The sequence below is a fragment of the Chiloscyllium plagiosum genome, chromosome 12 (genome assembly GCF_004010195.1).
Source record: "Chiloscyllium plagiosum isolate BGI_BamShark_2017 chromosome 12, ASM401019v2, whole genome shotgun sequence".
Taxonomy (NCBI): domain Eukaryota; kingdom Metazoa; phylum Chordata; class Chondrichthyes; order Orectolobiformes; family Hemiscylliidae; genus Chiloscyllium; species Chiloscyllium plagiosum.
This window is the reverse complement of record NC_057721.1, coordinates 59,138,562-59,158,806: the sequence shown is the minus strand read 5'-3', so window position 1 is coordinate 59,158,806 and position 20,245 is coordinate 59,138,562. Positions and strand designations below refer to the sequence as shown.

The window sequence follows — 20,245 nt, the reverse complement described above, 5'->3', positions numbered from 1 at the left end:
CCCAGATGTGACTTCAGAGATTAAATCTAAGATTTTGGCATTACATTGTGAAGGTGCCTTCAAAATAATCTGACTGCAGTCCCAGTTAGTGTGGTAAGTGGTTAGAGCAGGAGAGGCAGCAAGTAGGAGAAATGAGCAATGGGATTTGGCTCAATATCATACCATTATGATTTTTTTTTATCAATGCACTAATTTTATTATTATTTTTATTATTTTATTTTTGTTTTTTTTATTATTATTTTTATTATTATTATATTACTAATATTATTTTTGTATCAATGCACTTTATACAGTCATCGTCTTCAGGTAGTAGATGGCTTTAATTATAAACAACAGCTTAATTTTACTCTGGTTAAAAGTCTTGGCCAAATTATATCACATTGCTCCAAATAAGCATGTTCAGAAATGCTCCAGGGAATTAAATTTATTTTCAACAAAACAAATCCAGCAGTTACTGTGATCAAAGACTGACTCAGCGACCAGTTTTATTTGTTGAAATATGATACAGTACCTACAATTCAAACACACAAAGATCATTTCTATTTATAACACATTCGCATTTCATTATGTCTACAATATCTTACATTAACATTTGTTAACTATAAATCCAATCTTCAATAATAAATCAGCAGAAAATATATACCAACAATCAGAACTAAAATGTGAAATGTGTATTTAGGAAGAACACAAATGTAGAGCTGGTGCCAAATAGATCGTTGAGTCCTACTGTTCATACTTCAAATGGAGTGCTAACAAAAAAAAAATAATTTTCAGCTGTCTTCAGAAATGGATGCACAATTAAAGTTTAATACTTTGAAGTGTGAGCTTTACAGATCTGTTCACAATGCTTGTGTCATACTCTTAACACATACTAAAAATGTTAAAATTATATTGGTAAAATTGGACAGGACTATCATATTTCAACACGGCAGGCACTTTGGAGGTCAGCTATGATATAGTTAAATGGCAGAAAGGCTGAGGGGTTGAACAGCCTACTCTGTTCCTATATTGAGGAGATTCCTGGCAGAAACAAGATGGCTCCTTAATAATACTCAGCATATTGGACAAGCTGCTTAACCATTTAACTAAGCCCCAACAGTTTCATTTTATCAATGGTCCCAGCAGATGATATTTTGGAAGAAAGTTCTCATCTATCAAGTAGGTAGAATTAAGTGTCAGCAGAGTTGAAAATGGTATTAAGTAATGCCTGGTGGGGTACCTTGGGAGGTTAGCTAGGTATTACCTCTTTCTTTTCCTTGTATTTGCTTTTTTTTGGGGGGGGGGGGGGGAGGAGTGTGGGAGACAGATGTGGTTGCTGTATGTAAACCAAGATTCTATAAATAGCAACGTAATGAGTGAGTAGCTAACTTGTTTTTGACTTCTTCAACCAATACCGACAATTTTAATTTGTGACAAAAACAAGCCACTGAGGACAGTGGAAATCTGAAATGCACACAAAATTATAATATACATTCAACAGATCTGGTACTGTGGAGATGGCATCAGAATTAACATTTTAGGTTTTTAAACTTCCAACAGTTGTGAAACATTAACTCTGTTTCTCTCTACAGATGCTGACAGACCTGCTGAGAACCTCCAGCATTTCCTATCCTGAATTCTGGATCTCATCTGAGGATCAGCAACTCATACTCCTACAGCACTACCATATAGCATCAACCTAGTTTATTTGCTCATCGGACTAGAAGGAGGTCAAAGCCAATATTCTTAGTCAGGAGCCAAGTGCTAGCAGCAAGAAGTCAAGCCGAAACTAAGAAAATAGCCTTAAAGCCTTATCAAATACATAAATTAATTATGATCTAAGGGGAGAGCAAATATTCATCAGCAGCAAAGGTAGGGGCAGAAAAAGCAAAAGAATCTGGTGAAACAACATTTATCTGTTGAAGACTAATTTTGTAACATTTCTTCGCTCAGGAAGTTTGACTAAATCGCACATACTGGTAGTATGCTGCATGAGCAATAGTCTGTTTCCATAAGTTTTTATTTGGCACCAGAATTTACACACTAGCATGAATGGTAGTACTAGTTGCAGCACAATATAATTTATTGCCTTCTAGCACAAATGAAACGTTGCACTTCAGATTTTATGAAGCAGTAATGAGCAATTAGCAGACAACAATCTTCATAAAGGGCAACAGGCCACGCAGTTTCAATCACAAATTCCTAAGCTGTGTTCTTCAAAAACTTGCAGTAGCTCATTGGATTCATATTTAATGACAGGTGGCTCTGAATCGTCACTAGTCTGGACAGTTGGTGGCGTTGTTGTTGCACCACGACCAGTAATCTTTAGGTGAACAAACTTCATCTTCCAATTGTTCTCACTGTTCGGACAACGGATAAGACCAAAGATTTGCTCAAAAATTCCCAGGCAGACTGACTCTCTGTGAATGGTACCAGCCACTGCAATAATAACTAATCCATGAGGTGAATGGATGCACTTCAGTCCACTATTAGTCAGGTTAGGATTCAGGAATAGATGTTCCTCTTTCGTCAGTGCTAATAAACGAAGGCTGACCATAACTGCACCACTGTATACCTCCATCTGCTGTTCAGAAGTTCTGTAGGAAAACTTAAGTATAACATCTTCCCAAAAATGTTGGGGGCCCCAGTCTTTCGACTGTTCTTCCAGTAATGGATTCTGAGAGTTCAGAAGCTGATAAAACCACTTGCAGAATTCTAGTCCCATTGCTTGGTTATCGTTCCTGTAATTGGCTCTTAAATCATTCTGTGGGACATAACTTGCTGATGTGCTTCCTGAAGAATTATTTGTCTAATAGAGAGAGAGAGAGAAAAAAAAGTACATTTATCCACAGCAGAGAATACACTCTGTGTCTGAATAATAAACAGATTGAGCAGAGGATTTATTTTTTGCTTCATTTCATTTGAAAGTAGCTATAAAACCATGCACAAATATTCTGTCACAAGATTAAATTGAGTAACAGCATTTGCGAAGGCCTCTTTCTTGTATAGGATTCTCTAATTAGCCATGATTTCATTGAATGGCGGAGTGACTCTATGAGCTAAATGGCCTACTTCTCCTCTTATGGTCTTGAGTAAGGGAAAGGACCAGAAGAGCATGGAGGGAGCAATAAACAGATAATGGTGTGGCTCTTTTCATTCATACCTTGGGTACATCTAATCATTTTTCTTGCTACTTATGTAAAATCCTTGTTCCCAGTAGTCCACCCAAGCACTAAGTCACTATGCTATAAAGTACTGATCTTTGAATACCACGTTGATTTAACAAATGGATGTTCATTAACTTAAATGATTTTAAAAAGAGACCAAAAAATGACAACTTCAGTTGGCCACACACATCATCTAATCAATGTAAATTGGGCAAGTTCCTGAAATTATTGTGGATCAGATAAAAGACAGCCTGAATGGAAATTGACACATTTCCCCAAGGTTAATGAAACCAGTCAGCTAGTTTCTTGAAAGGTGTGCAAAGGCCCTCATCTCCTATTTTGAATTATACCAATATGAGAATAATCACATGTTGGAGATGAAACCTTGCCTGCAACGATTAAGTCTGAAAATAAAAGCAGACAGGGAATATACAACCAACTATTATCCATTTTGGTGACAAAAACAGGAAGGCAGATTATTATCTGAATGGTGATAGTTTAGGAAAAGTTGAGGTGCAACAAGACCTGGTTGCCAAGGTGGAACAGTTGCTTAAGGTTGGCATGCAGGTACAGTAAGCAGCGGGGAAAACTAATAGCATGCTCTCCTTCATAGTGAGAAGATTTGAATATTGGAGTAAGGATGTCTTGCTGCAGTTATACAGGGCCTTGAGGCCACACCTTGGCATTATGTGCAGTTTTGGTCTGTTAGTCTGAGGACATTCTTGCTATTGAGAGAGTCCAGCAAAAGTTCACAAGACTGATTCCCAGGATGGCAGGACTGACATGTAAGGGAAGACTGGATTGACGGGGTTTGTACTTGCTGGGATTTAGAAGAATGAGAGGGGATCTCATAAACATATAAAATCTTGATGGGCTTGGATGTTGGGAAAGTCCAGAACTAGGGGTCACAGTCTAAGAAAAGGGGTAAGTCATTTAGAACTGAGATGAGGAAGAATTTCTTCACTCACAGTTATGAACTTGTGGAATTCTCTCCCACAGGAAGCTGTTGGGGGTAGTTCATCAGATATATTCAGGAGGGAGCTGGACATGGTCCTTGTGGCTACAAGAATCAAGGGGTATAAAGAGAAAGTGGGAAGGGGACACTGAAATTGCGTGATGAGCCATGATCGTATTGAATGAGGTGCAGTCTTGAAGGGATGAATGGCCTACTCCTGCACCTATTTTCTATGTTTCTAAAGTCAGCCCGAGCTCTGCTCACGTGCAAACTGTCTCGCTTGTGCAGGTGTCATCTTCCTGAGTGACACAGCCAATCCGAAGCTCTGTCTCATGTATCACATTCATCTGGCTTATCCTCCTACATCTGTATTCATTTGCACATGGCACTGGGAGTAATATGGAGAATATTACATTTGAAATCCTGCTTAATAATTGTCTACCTAGCTCTCTAACTTCTGATTGCAGAAAGATGTTACACGTTGGGATTATTTCCCTTACGTTATCTTTAATCTATTTTGGATTACTGTACTTGGTATGCATTACATATATTTGTATATTATTTTGGTTATGATTTTCCCTCAATCAAATCCCAAGTATAGCAAATTCTCTAAAATACTTCTTTAAATTTACAGCACTTTGAAGCCAGCTCATTATAGTAGTTTATCACCAACCAAGGTGTGATTTTTCCTTCACTCTCCTTTCAAACACAGCATGGGCCTGGTTCCAAGCAGCTGAATGATGTTTCTCTTTCATTGCCATCAAAGCAGTGTAAGCCTCATGACGTGTTCATGATTTACAGCCTCCCAACAAACTCTCCAACCCATATTCAAGACCTTGACTTTCCCCATCTCATGTGTTCAGCATATTGACTATAAAGATGACCTGCTCTGTTCACTTCCTCATTTTGCTTTCTAGCCACACACACCTTCCCAGTGCCAACCCTACTTCCTTTACTGTTTATTCTAGAAAATAACTCTCCAAATTCACTTATGGTTTATTTTTAATAATCCCACTTTCTAATCTTTGGCCCTTCATTCACCATGACAGATTTGCAGTTACCTCTTAGCTCGAGCATGTCCTTGACTCCACCTGCAAGTTCCTCATCCGCTTTTAAAATCATTACTCTCACACAATCTGGGTACTGTACAGGCACAAACCCTACCCCAGTCCTATAAGTCCAAGAGATGCAGTCTTAAATGGGTATAGTGGACAATTGCTTTGTGCATTCAGTTAGATCTGCTTAGGCCTTAAAGCACCTCACTAGTTCTGCTTCCATCTGCCAAAATTGCTCACTTTTCCGGGATCATTATGAGTGCAAAGCTAACACCCCAGATTCTCTCTCTACTGCAAACCTTCCTAAATGCTTTTCTCCTGTGTCCTCCATTCTCACATCCAACAATAAGCAGGAGCAGCTCATGGGTTTCTTTGTAGCAAAAATTAAACCTTCAAATCGTCTACTTCAGCCACTTCCCTCTCTTCCCCTTATCTATCAAGTCAATCTTCCAAAGATCCCACTTGCTCGATCCAACTGTCTACACTATCTCTCTAAGCTCATCTTGAGCACAAGATTGATCGAGATTTTTGAGAAAGTAACTAAAAAGATTGTTGAGGGCAGAATGATAAATGTTGTTTACATGGCCTTTAATAAAGCCTTTGACAGAGTTCTGCATGGTTGACTAAGTTACAAAGTTAGATCACATGGGATTCAGGGCGAGTTTGCCAACTGGATACAAAATTGGCTTGACAGTAAGAGACAGAGGGTGGTGGTGGAGGATTGTTTTTCAAACTGGAGGCCTGTTACTGACTAGGACAGACCATTCAAAACATTCTTAAGCAGGCAGCCTAGAACGTAATTTTGCAATTTGTTTCAGTAAGTGTACAGTGAAAATCACTCGGAGTAAATTAGCTAGATTGACTACCAACGTTTAAAACAGACAAAAAACTTTATTCACAAAATTACGGAATGAATCACAAAGACAGAATATAGAATACACACAGAACTCAGACTATCCCAAACTAGACTTAACTATGCTGTTCCGAACAGACACAACAGTCCCCATAAACAAACCCCTTAAACACAGAACAAAAAATAAAACAAAGGCTTACAGGTTGAAGTTAGAAGAGAGAAGGAGAGAACGTCTAGCAGCCTGTTTCCACACAGCTCGACTGGTGAACTTTCTAAAGTTCTGAACTGAACTGTTTAGCTGGACAGCTGGCCATACCCCTTGACTTAGACAATTTACTTCTAAAAACATAAAAGCTTTGACCTAAAGTCTCATCTGCTTACGTAAAAACAAAAAGGCCTCCAATAACCTTTTATCTCCAAACCAAACCCAGTCATTTCAGAGCCCAGTGTTTTATGACCCATCTGAAACAAATCAAGGACACAGTATCCTTGAGAAAAGGAACAGCTTTTAGAGAAAAAAGGACCAGCAGTGTTCCCACAGGGATCAGTAGTGGGTCAGCTTTTGCTTATCGTTTATATATAGAAGCTATGATCAGCAAGTTTGCAGACGACTCCAAAATTGGTGGTATAGTAGACAGTGTAGGAGGTTATCTAAGATTACCAAAAAGATCTTGATCAATTAGATCAATGGGCTGAGGAGTGGCAGATGGAGTTTAACTTGGATAAATGTGATGTAGTGCATTTTGGTAAACAAACAAGGGCAGGACTTATCCAATTAATCGTAGGGCCCTAGGGTAATGCTATAGAACAGAAAGACTGAGGGATTCAGGTACATAATTCTTTGAAATTTGTGTCACAGGTAGACAGGGTAGTTAAGGAGGCATTTAACACACTTGCCTTCATTGTTCAGACCTTGCAGTGTAGGAGTTGGGATGTCATGTTGAGGTTACTCAGGATGTTGGTGAGGCCTCTTCTGAAGTATTGTGCGCCGTTCTGGTCATCCTACTATAGGAAGGATATTATTAAATTGGAGAGGATTCAGAGAAAATTTACCAGTATATTGCCAGGAATGGAGTTATAAAAGTAGGCTGGGACTTTTTATCGCTGAAGCATATAAGGTTGAGGGGTGACCTTATCGTGGCTTATAAAATCATGAGGAGCATGAGTAGTGGGAAGTTGCGTGTGGAGGCTGAAGAGATTGGGGAGACACTGAATGAATACTTTTCGTCAGTATTCAATCAGGAACAGGACATTGTTGTCAATGTGAGTACTGAGTCACAATTAAGTAGAATGGATGGCTTTGAGGTATGTAGAGAAGTTCAAATATCTGCTCCTTCAACAATTGAAAGATCCTTTTTAGAAACGTCTTAACCTTTTGGACTCACGTCTTATTTCTAAGCTCTGTGTGTTGCATTCCCAGTTTTTCTCACATTTAATAATAAACTCATTCTTTGTTAACTCACAAAAGCCTGGTTAAATTGGCTCCTAATTAGATCTGGGAGAAATGTATCAACAAGAGAAGGGATCTAATTTTAAATTTACTTTGTGTGACCAACAGAAGTGGAGGTGAATAAAGAAGGAGAACTAGTTCATCCCTCTCACCGGGGAGCTTAGTGATTTGGGGTATTTCATCCAGAACTGTAGGAGATTGGTAAACTTTGCTCAAGGTCTTAGTGGAACAACCTTTGCCTGCCAGATGAGAGTACGAACTAGAGTTGTCCACTTTGCTTTTCGAGACTGATTTGCCATTTAATGATATTACTGAGCTGTGGCTTGACTTTCCCTATGTTCCACTTATGGTTATTCTTCGTAATAATTTATGAGATTTTAAAAATTTATGTATGTGGATCTCTGAGTCGAATTGAACTTGCATTATTTTTAGATTTTAACTATTTGGAAAGTACCCAGTTCTATCCTTTTAGGAGATCATCCATCTTTGCCCTGTTTTTCTTCATTAAGTTTGCAATTGACTTTTTCTGTGTGTTTACAACCCTGACATTGGGATTAAATATGGGTCTGAAGTCTGCTGAAGCAATGTTATATAAATAATACCTAAATGAATCCTCCATTATTGCCATCCAATTAAGAATGGCAGGTGGACCAGGGAAGTGAAAGGCCCTGTAAGAGGGTTTATAACAGTGTCTGTAGGGAAGAGTCGTCAAGAGAAGTGAGTGCTGATAGAGAAGAGGAAGACCTAGGAGTGCACCTACATGTATGTGGAGAGAAAAATATCAGAGTACTGTAAGGAGCTTTTGTGTGGAGAGTTGACTCCTCAGGTGTTCTGTTCTCACTACTTTGCTTTGTTCATTGCTGTTATTTTGCTTATTTTGAATCTGATATTCAACATTAATTTTCTGGGGGTTACAAGCATGCTCCATCTCTACCTCTATTTTAACTGCTGCAAAGTAATCATCCAACAAGGGGGCATAGCTTTAAATTAAGCGGTGGTCGGTATAGGACAGATGTTAGGGGTAGGTTCTTTACTCAGTGAGTCGTGAGTTCATGGAATGCCCTGCCAGTAGCAGTGGTGGACTCTCCCTCATTATGGGCATTTAAGCGGGCATTGGATAGGCATATGGAGGATAGTGGGCTAGTGTAGGTTAGGTGGGCTTGGATCGGCGCAACATCGAGGGCCGAAGGGCCTGTACTGCGCTTTATTGTTCTATGTTCTATGATAAGGTGAATTAGCAAGAGTCTTTTCCTAAGGGTGGGCAAGTTCAAAACTAGAGAGCATATCTTTAAGGTGAGAGGAGAGAAAATATGAAGGGCAACTGGTTTGTTTTTTTTAAAACACAGAGTGTGGATCATGTGTGAAATAAACGGCGAGAGGAAGTGGTGAATGCAGGTACAGTTACAATGCTTCAAAGATATTTGAAGAAGTACGTGAATATGGAAGGTTTGGAGAGATATGGGCCAAATGCAAGCAAGTGGGACTAGTTTAGTTTGGGAATGTGGTCAGTGGGTCTAGTTTGACCGAAGGATCTGTTTCCATGCTGGATGACTCTATGACTACCCATTTCCTGCTTCTTTGACTCAATTCATATTAAACTACCAAACATCAAGATTCTTTTCCTGGCTTCTGCATTAGCTGAGATCGTTAATGATTCTCACCCCTGAGGCATTGTCTTGTCTCCTTTAGAACAGCTCGCATTTCCCACCCACACCTGGGCTCCCAATCCAAGCAAACGTCCGACCTTTCCCCCACCCACTCAGTCCGTAAGTATAAATCTGCCTCTTAAGCCTGAAACCATATTTTGCTGAACAGTATCTGAACATCTCAAGTCAAGATTTTGCCTTAGCCATAGTTTCAAAATGGATATTACAAGTTATAAATGGCATCCTTTGGTAGTCTGACAAAGATGTACTCTCTCTCTCTCCATCTTTGTATAAGTTTTGACATGGTTGACCATACCATCACCCTCTCACATCTCTTCACAGCTGTCTTCCCTGATGGGACTGTATCAGCGAAAAATGGCTTCTTGTCACAGTGGTAATGGTAGTAATGTCACTACCCCAGCAGTCACGAATCCGAGGCTAATGTTCAGAGATATAGGTTTAAATATCATCGATGTAGACAGTGAAATTTGAAGTCAACTAAAATCTAGAATTAGAAGATAATTTAGTGGTGACTATCTAATCACTGCTAATTGGTATAAAAACCCATCTGTTTCTCCACTGCTCTTTAGTAAGATGCTTGTAACATTGGGGCATCGTACAGGAATTATGAGGAACTTCCATATGGGGAGACATTGGTGTCTCAGCAATAGCACTGGACCAATGATAAGGACACAAGCTTTCATTCTAAGGTCGAAGCTCAAATCCATAATAGCCAGTGGAATTTTGTTAATTTAGTTCAAATTAAAGTAAAAAAGATCTGGAATTGGAAGCTAGTCTCAGTGAGTGACGACGGATGTGTGCAAAAATTGATCTGAATCATTAGGAGGTATGTCCTTTCGGAGGAATAACATCAAAATACTGCAGAAGCTTAAAATCTCAAACAAAACCAAAATGCTGGAGAAATTCAGCAGGTCTACCAGCATCTGCACAGAGAGAAAAATAGGGTTAACATTTCAAGACTCTCCTTTGGAACAGAATTCCCTCTAGAAGGTAAATCAGCTGTACTTATCTGGTCTGGACTACATGTGACTCTAGACCCACACCAATGTGACTGACTCTTGACTGCTCTCTGAAATGGCCCCTAGTAAGCCACTTAGTTCAAGGGCAGTTAGGAAATGGCAGTAAATGCTGGCCCAGCCAGTGATGTCCAAAGCCCAAAAATCAATATAAATGGAAAATAAAAATTCTAATGCACCTCAAGGACATATGTTCAGAGCCCTCCAATTTGATATCTACATGCTACCCTTACATAACATAATCCAAAAACCTTTGGTTTGCAAATACTGATAAAAACCAGCTTTACCTTACCAATGACTCTCCACTGTCTTTAGATTGCCAAAACTACTTGTCTGTCATTCAGTAAAAATTAAGAAAATTGAAGCCATTTGCCCTCAATCCTGGTTCTGTTCACCAGCTACACACCTGTGTCATCACCGATTTTTCTGGCTCTGCGCCCCTCCCAATGTCAGCAATGCATGAGCTCGTCTACTGCTGAAACTCTCATCTAACATTTTTTATTTTCAGTTGACCATTCCAACAAACTCTTTGCCAGTCAAATATGATTTGCAGTCTGGAAAATGCTGTTATCCAAAATATTGTTGTTCAAGTTCTAACGCATCCCATCCACCGATTCCTCACTTGCACTGACCTACACTGGCTCTTGCGTTAAGCAAGATCTTAATTTTCAAACTCTCATCCTTATTGTTAAATCATTCCATTGCTTCTCATCTCTCCCTATCTCTGCAAACTCCTCCAACTCCAAAACCTTTAAGTTATTTGCATTCTTTCTTCTAAATCACCTATAATTCTTGACTGAAATCCAACCTCTTTGACCAAGGTGCAAGTCATCTGAGCTAGTCTGCTCAGTTCTAAATTCTGCTTCACAAAGCTCCACTGAAGTGCTTTGGGACATTTTACTTTGTTAAAAGGTGAGAGATAAATTCAAGGTATTGTTGTAGCTTCAAAAAGATAAATTGACGAAAAGAATATGCAACCTCAGCAGTAATAATAAAGAATGCTGTGTTTTCTAATAGGTTAGAAAATTCTCTTGCTTGAATTCAATCAAGGTTGGAAATATAATTAACTAACTAGAAAGCTGGACTTCAGTGACCAACATTCTCTTCAATCTTTATTTCTATCTCCACTTGGCAATAACATCACAGAGCAAGGCATTATTAAAGCTGGTAATAGCTGAGAGTACAAAGACACAATGGAATTGAAAAGGGCTGATGTATGAAACAACCCATAGCGCACAACTTCTACTCTGGCCAACCTAATTCAAATAAATGACTAACTGTGGTTAAATTACTGTTTTGAGGAGAAAATATCTGCAAATTGGCATAAAAGTTATTCAGGCAAGATCTCTATGGGGTTAAGATATGCTATTTGCAACATTAATTCATAATTTCATCAACTGGTCATATAAACATAGGACCAGGAGTAGTCCATTCAGCTCATTGAGCCTGATCCACCATTTAATATGAATATGGTTGTTTTTTTTACTCACTCATGGGATGTGGGCACTGGCTGGCCAGTATTTGTTGTCCATTCCTGGTTGCCTTTTAGAGATAATTGTGGTTGTGTACCCACTTCAATGTCTTTCTCCCCCACACTGTCCTCATATCTATTTGTGTCACTGGTATTTAAAAATCTGCCAATTTCTACTTTAAACATCTTCAATGACTGAATTTTCACAGTCCTTTGGGGTAGAGAATTCTAAAGGGACACAATGTTTTTCAGTAAATAATTTCTCCTCCTCCTCGTGGTGTCCCCCTCATCTTGAACATGTATTCCCTTGTTCTCAACTCCAAAACTAGGGGTACACTTTATCTGCATCTACCCTGTCTACCTCTACATATTTTGTAAGTTTCAATTAGATCACCATTTTTTAAAGGGAATACAGGCCAAGTTTCACCAAGTTCTCTTCATGGGATTTTAAAGGTGAGAGGAGAGAGATTTAAAAAAGGCATGAGAGGCAATTTGTCTTTTTTAACACAGAGGATGGTTCGGGTGTGGAATGAACTTCCTGAAGTAGTAGTAGATGTGGGTATAATTACAACATTTAAAAGACATTTGGATAGATCATGAGTAGGAAAGGTCTGGAGGGACGTGGACCAGGAGTAGGCAGTTGGGACTAGTTTAGCTTGGGATTATGTTCGGCATGGAGGGTTGGACCGAAGCGTCTGTTTCTGTGCTATAGGACTCTATGACAATTGCCACCACAAAGAACAAGCCTTGTGAATCTTTAATGCACTCCTCCTATGGTAATAGCATCTTTCATAAGGAACTACTAGCAGTATTCCACATGTGGTCTAATCACAGTTCTATATAAGTGAAGCAAAACTGTGCTATTACTGTGTGCAAATCCTCTTGTAACAAAGGTTAACATTCCATTATCTTTCCTACTTGCTTGCTGCACTAGCACATTTGCTTTCAATGACTTATTACGTTTTGCTTTGGTCACAACTAGAGTATGTGCGCAGTTCTGGTCACCACATTATAGGAAGGATGCGATTGCACCGGAGAGGGTACAAGAAGATTCACCAAGATGTTGTCTGAGATGGAGCAGATTAGCTAGAGGACAGTCTGAATAAGCTCGGCTTGTTTTCTGTACAGCAGAGAAGGCTAAGAGGGGGCTGAGGTGTATAAAATTGAGAGACAAAGAGGGTGGATATGAAGAAACTGTTCTCCTTTGTTGAAGGGTCAAAACAAGGTGGCATAATTTTAAGGTGAAAAGCAGGAGGTTTAGAGCAGATTTGAGGAAAATATTTTAGACACACATATTCTGAAATGCACTGCCTGGGAGGGAAACTGAGGCAGGAAAACTCTCAAATCCTCAAAAAGCACTTGAATGAACACTTGCAATGTCATAACATTCAAGACTATGGGTCAATTGCTGCAAAGTGGGATTAATGTAGTGTTTTTTGTTGATATAGATACAATGGACTGAAGGACCTCTTCTCCACTAAATGCTTTTATGATTAACGAGGATGATCAGGTCCCTTTGTACATCTACATTTTACATCTCATACTATCAACGAAACATGCTGTGTGTCTGTTCCTCTTAGCAAAGTGGATAACTCATTTTTCAACATTACAATCTATCCGCTACACCCTTGCCCACTCACCAAATCAATCCAAATTCTCTTGAAACCATCTTGCCCACAAACTTTCATACTTAGTTTTGCATCATTCACAAACTTTGAAACATTAAAGTTGGTCCCCACATTCCAATCACGAACACACATTGCAAATAGTTTGGGCCCAAATACTATCTCCATCAAAGCTCTGGGATGTAGAATATCATGTACCAGGGACTTATCAACCATCAGTCCCATTAATTTCTTCAAACTAAGCTCCCTACTATTTTCCCTCAGTTCTCCATTATTGCCAGTCCTTTGGGTCTCTAATTCAAGATGACAGACACAAAGCAATTATTTAGCTTCTCTGCCATTTCTCAAATATAAATTCTCCTATTCTGCCTGTACGTCTCTTAGCCAAATGTTTCCTTTTTACATACCTACACAAGCTTTTACACAGTCTTTTCTTGCTCACTCATATTTTATTCTCCCTTCATCATCAAATACAGAACTCTTTTTCCAAAAACTAAAGATACCTTTGCTAAACAAAGCAAAGGACACTGACTTGAAGTGACTGCTATTTTCCAATCCATGGAGAGGCACAGGAGTCCCAGAGACAATTACACCAAAGAGGGTTGAACAACTTCTTTCTGGTGGATCATTTATTCACACAATGTCGGAACATTAAATATTCAATCGCCTTGACAATGGCTAAAAGGAAACTGAATCATGAACCAGTCATCTACATCATTTAGAGAATGCAATCTACATGGAAAGATGCCATATGATCAGACAAATCTTCTCAAAACTCGCTAAAATGTTTAGTGTGAATATTTTTTAGATTAGATTAGATTAGATTACATACAGTGTGGAAACAGGCGCCTGAGGCGGGAATTGAACCCGGGTCTCTGGCGCTGTGAGGCAGCAGTGCTAACCACTGTGCCACCGTGCCACCCACAATTTCAATTTGGAATTTAGGTAGAGAGCACCCAAGCTGCCAGAATAAGGGACTAACCGACTATCTCTCTGGGAACTCTCAGGAAAGCCTTTTGAGTCAAGTTTGTAGCATGATAACCCATGTTAAATCTTCTCTGCTGCAGAGTATCTTAAAAAACAATTTCAACTCAGCAACAGTAATTCCAAGGGAAGGGGATACACAGCTATCACCACAAAGCAAATGTTTCAGGGAAAAAACATCCAGATGCAGTCAGTAAATTCATAATGACTGTACACTTTAATCTTCATTTTGGCCTTAGCCAAGTTTAAACTTGGGATAATCTGTAAAGCTCTATTTTTCTGCACGCTTGAGGCTTGAATGGGTGCTTGGGCACCTTAATGCAAAGAGAAAGTGAGGACTGCAGATGCTGGAGATCAGAGCTGAAAATGTGTTGCTGGAAATGTGCAGCAGATCATATGACCTGCTGCGCTTTTCCAGCAACACATTTTCACCTTAATGCGAAGTTTACATTTTTGCCATTTTCTAAATATTTTTACCTGAGAGGGCATGAGCAATAAAATTGACTCCTCATTTGTAACTAGAAGTGGTTAGGCCTAAAGACCCCATTCTTGAGGAACAGTTGCAGTAACACACTGAACCTGAGATAATTGTTACCCAGCAATCAAAAGCATGTTCTTCTTTTGTTTAGTGTGATTTCACAATCGGAAGGATGTTGTGTAACTTGAAAGGGTTCAGAAAAGATTTACAAGGATGATGCCAGGGTTGGAGGATTTGAGCTATAGGGAGGTTGAATAGGCTAGGGCTGTTTTCCCTGGAGTGTCGAAGGCTGAGGGGTGACCTTATTAGAAGTCTATAAAATCATGAGGGGCATGGATAGGATAAGTAGACAAAGTCTCTTCCCTGGGGAGGTGGGGAGTCCAGGATGAGGGGGTATAAAGTTTAGGGTGAGGGGGAAAGATATAAGAGAGACCGAAGGGGCAACATTTTCACACAGAGGGTGGTACGTGTATGGAATGAGCTGCCAGAGGAAGTGGTGGAAGCTAGTATGATTGCAACATTTAAAAGGCATCTGGATGGGTATGTGAATAGGAAGAGAGTCAAGATTAGAGTGATGCTGGAAAAGCACAGGTCAGGCAGCATCCTGATGAAAGGCTTTTGCCCAAAATGTAAATTTTCCCAGCTTCTTGGATGCTGCCTGACCTGCTTTGCTTTTCCAGCACCACTCTAATCTTGACTCTAATCTCCAGCACCCACTTCTGCCTCTATGAATAGGAAGGGCCAGGTGCTGGCAGGTGGGACTAAATTGGATTGGAATATTTGGTCGGCATGGACGAAATGGACCGAAGGGTCTGTTTCCGTGCTGTACATCTCTATGACTCTATGACCAAGTAGAAAGTTCTCCCTCCAAGTTCCATTGAAATTTTGTGGGTATTCCTTATGGTCACATTTGATCCTCGATCTTAAGAGCAATCATTCTCACCTCATCAAGAAGCAACACCAAAACTGAAAAAAAACTGAAGGCTACTGAAAAAGTGATGTTCATGGAGTTAAAGATATGGATGATAATTTAAAATCTATCAATATGGCTCAAATTTCTAAAAGAAAGGGTCCCTAGGTTACCCTCATCCAGGATGATGATACTGATAGTCCACTTGAACATGAAATATTTGCTTACTCCTTCACAGAAGAGCATTATTAGGAACCACTTTTACAGAGGCAGAAAAATACAGAACTGATTATATAAAGGTGGCTGAAGATTAATATCATTATAATGAGGTTTAAAAGATTATATATAGGGATTATTTTTAAAGGTAAACTGAATTACTTTCAAGGTAAACTAAGTGGTCTGTGCTCAAGTCTGCCTGACTGCAAGTCAAGGTGCTTTAGTTTTTAAAAGAGATTAAAAAGGGACAGAGCTTATTTTACTAAGAAAAAAAGTGCAAAATGTTTACACCGGGAGACAATGTTAGTATCTTATGTGCTAACAGTAGATACACTTAGTTTCCAAAGTCCAAGAAAAGTGTTGAGAATGTCAAGTTGAAAGCAGTCCATTTACTTTCACGACAAAAAAAAGAAAATGGGCTTTCAGAGGGAATGGGTTTCTAAACAACCACAGAAACGTGGGCTAGAATGCCAGGATGCAGGAAAGGGAGAGCAGCTACAAACAGCAAAATGCTATAAGCCCATGATGAGAGCTTGCGTCTGTACCACAAGGGGTCAAATTTGTTATGGGTTAAAACAATGTGGGGAAAAATATCTTCAGGAAAACATGAACCATGAAAGACAGTTCTGAATTAAATTGCAGGCTGGAGATGGAAAAGATCAAAGACAAACATTCAACAGTTAAGAATCTGTTTTGCATTATTCTGGGAGAGTTGAATGTCTATTTAAAATATGGTATATGATTACTTGCATTAATTTTTCCCCAGTTATATTAAAATATCTGTTCTGCAGTTTAAAATACAAGTTGGCAACAAAAATAACATTTAGTCTTTTTTTTACAGTAACCAAAGTAAAATATCATGCTGTGTTATTGTTTTAGCAATGAACTGAAAGTTGAAATTCTTTTTGTTAAAATGTAAACAATCTCTACAGGGATTAGAATAATTAACTCTTCCAAGAGAGATTATCCTGTATCCAATCTATTCAAAATTTTTTTTGAACAAATCTAAATCAGCTGGACACTAGTCCTCAAAAATAAAACACTTATTTGAAGAGAGTAATCTGAATTACAAAATTACCATTTTCAAACTTCATTTTGTTTTGAATTTCATTGTAAAAATATTTGAAAATAAAACTGTTACAAGATGATGCCACTTCGAGTTAAGTACCTGGGTTTCAGCGCTGCCTTCACTCCAATATTCTATAACTTTCTGAACAAGCTGGTATTTCTCTGCATTAGATGGCATAACAATATTATGTCTTGCTAAATATTGAAATATTATCTCACGGTGGATCTTCTTTCTTTTCAGCAGCTCTTCGGCACTCTGACTGTAACTCAGTATCGCATCTATGGCTTCTGCAGATGAAACAGCAGTAAGATGGTTATAAAAGTTAAAATGCTAATCCAAGTTGCACAGAAATTATTTTGGCTAAGCCTTTTGAAAACTCTCAATATTGTATTTCATTCCTATTGCTGTGGTTATTTCTCCCTATTCTTGCAACCCCCCATCACTTCTTAATAGAACAATAGCATGGTTGAAGAGGCCTTCACTGAAAGGAACAGCTGACTTAGTCTCCTGAGAAACTTTTCTCCAGTACTTGTTGCATTAAATGTTGAAATATAATGTTGATATATCACAGAAGTCCCTACCGAATAAAAGTTCGCTTTTGCTTTGATTGTTCAAAATTTATGAACATTCTGGCACGCCATTTTTTCCATTTCCATGGTTTGAGAAAATACTCACACCCCAAAAGTTTGTACTAATACCAACAGATTGCCCTGATATCCTCAGGTCACTGCTTTTCCTCCTCCATTATGCAAAGGCCAAATATAGACTAAGAAGAGAGTTAACATTTTCAGTCCATTGTGACTCTTCTTCAGAACTGGCATGAACTGGTTCAGACCTCTGCACAGACCAGCTGGATTTCTCCAGCATTCAGTTTGTTCCAGATTTCCAGTATTTTGCTTTCAATGGATTAAGAAAAAAATTGATCTTTCCAGCAATTATCCACATTAATTTGACCAAAATCTTAAAACCAATGTGCTTTATATTTGTCATCAGCTATTTGGGGTGTTCGATAAGTAAGGAGTTACAGGATTTTCAGCCAGCAATGAAGGAACTGAGATATTGCTCCAAGTCAAAAGGTGTGCGGCCTGCAAGGGAACTTGTAGGGTCATGGTTTTCACATGTATCTATTGCAGCTCTAGTGTCAGAGGCCACGAATTTGGAAGACATTGTCAAAGGGACTGTGTGGAATTGTTGCAGTGCATATTGTAGATGTATTATACCATTACCATCAAGCTGGGGGGAAATCAACCCTGGTTCAACGGTAAGCATAGGTGGGCTTGCCAAAGATGTCTAAAAGATTAGATATGAATATGGCGAAGATATAACACAGGACCTATCTGCATGCCAAACAGAACCATCACGCAATATATAGAGCTAGGTGACCACCACCCCTCAAGTTCTAGTTCACGTCTAGCCAAACTGTCCCACTGCTACAAGACGGGAATCTACCAGATATGAAAATTTGCAAAGGTAAGTACTGCCCAAAAAAAGGGGAAACTGAACATGGCCAATTAGTGCTTGATTTGAGGCATTCCTTGGCTTTCATGTTTGTTTCAACATTAAAAATGTGTCTATGAAGGCTATTCGTCGTGATATTAGATTAGATTAGATTACATTACAGTGTGGAAAAAGGCCCTTCGGCCCAACAAGTCCACACCGACCCGCCAAAGCGCAACCCATCCATACCCCTACATTTACCCCTTACCTAACACTACGGGCAATTTAGCATGGCCAATTCACCTGACCTGCACATCTTTGGACTGTGGGAGGAAACCGGAGCACCCGGAGGAAACCCACGCAGACACGGGGTGAACGTGCAAACTCCACACAGTCAGTTGCCTGAGGCGGGAATTGAACCCGGGTCTCAGGCGCTGTGAGGCAGCAGTGCTAACCACTGTGCCACCGCGCCGCCCGAGAATTGTGGCTGGGAATTGCAGAAATTATCCACCAACTCGGACCAACCGTTTCACTGCACAAGTATGACTACAGTTTCTTTGAAAATACACTGTAAACTATATATAGAAAAGTCAGATTTGAGTGGTGGGCAATGAAGACTATTGGCTACAAAGTTGAGGTTAACTTTAAGGGGAACAAAGTTACTTGGCTAGTTTTCACAATTAATTTAGTTGAGATTTTCTGGTTTTTGGATGAGATCATGTGATTTTCAGTTGCAAACCCTTAACTCTAATTGAGGCTGTTTCATTTGGCCCCTAAAACAAACCCATTCGGTTCTGGTCGCTCCATCATAGGAAGGATGTGGAAGCATTGGAAAAGGTGCAGAGGAGATTTACCAGGATGTTGTCTGGTCTGAAAGGAAGGTCTTGTGAGGAAAGGCTGAGGGACTTGGGTCTGTTCTCATTGAAGAGAAGAAGGCTAAGAGGGGATTTGATAAAGACATACAAAATGATCAGAGGATTAGACAGAGTGGATAGTACGAGTCTTTTTCCTCGGATGACGACGTCGGCTTGTCCGAGGGGACATAGCTGCAAATTCACAGGTGTTTGATTTAAGAAAGATGAGAGAGGCAGGTTCTTTACTCAGAGTGGTCAGGGCATGGAATGTCCTGCCTGCCAATGTAGTTAACTCAGCTACATTAGGCGGATTTAAACAGCCCTTGGATAAGCATATGGATGATGATGGGATAGTGTGGGTTAGATGGGCTTCAGATTGGTTCCACAGGTTGGCGCAACATCAAGGGCCATATATGTTCTATGCTTTATTGTTCTATTTTCTATTTGTCTCCACTATCTGCACAGCAAGGCGATGGAAGTTGTCAATGCAGTCAAGTAGAATTCGCTTTGCAATACACTGCTCACTGCCCTTTAGTTCCTGTTCCACTAAAGCCACTCGGCTCATGAGCCCATTACACCCTTGCTCCAAACATGGATAAAAGAGCTGAACTCCATAGGAGAGGTGAAAGTGACTGCCCTTGACATGAAGGAACCCTTGCAAAACTGGAGTCAATGGCAGTTAGGGAGAAAATTCTTCACTAGTTTGAAACATATCCAGAACAAAGGAAGATGGTTGTGGGTATTGGAAGTCAATCATCTCATTCCTGGAATATCACAGCAGGTGGGGAGACAAGGGAGGTGCGGTAGTAGTTTAGCGCACCGACCTTTACACGCTGAGGCCCAGCAGACAAGGGAGGCGCAGTAGTAGTCTGGCACACCGACCTTTACACCGCTGAGGCCAAACGCCAGCTCGCAGATACCTCCTCCTACTGCCCCCTTGACCATGACTCCACCCCCCACCACCAAACCATCATCTCCCAGACCGTCCATAACCTCATCACCTTGGGGGATCTCCCATCCACCGCCTCCAACCTCATAGTCCCACAACCCCGCACCTCC

The 20,245-nt window shown here is 39.8% G+C and overlaps 1 protein-coding gene across 1 annotated transcript in view; it reads right to left on the bottom strand.

Annotated features, from left to right (window-relative positions):
- Positions 1-450: 450 nt before the first annotated feature.
- c12h3orf38 (chromosome 12 C3orf38 homolog) overlaps positions 451-20,245 on the bottom strand; it is a 25,774-nt gene continuing 5,979 nt past the window's right edge. The window contains exons 3-4 of the mRNA XM_043701194.1: positions 16,995-17,182; positions 451-2,788 (exon numbers count right to left, since the gene is read on the bottom strand). Coding sequence (XP_043557129.1) covers positions 2,168-2,788; positions 16,995-17,182 — 809 coding nt within the window. The 3' untranslated portion in view covers positions 451-2,167. The remainder of the gene's footprint in view (positions 2,789-16,994; positions 17,183-20,245) is intronic.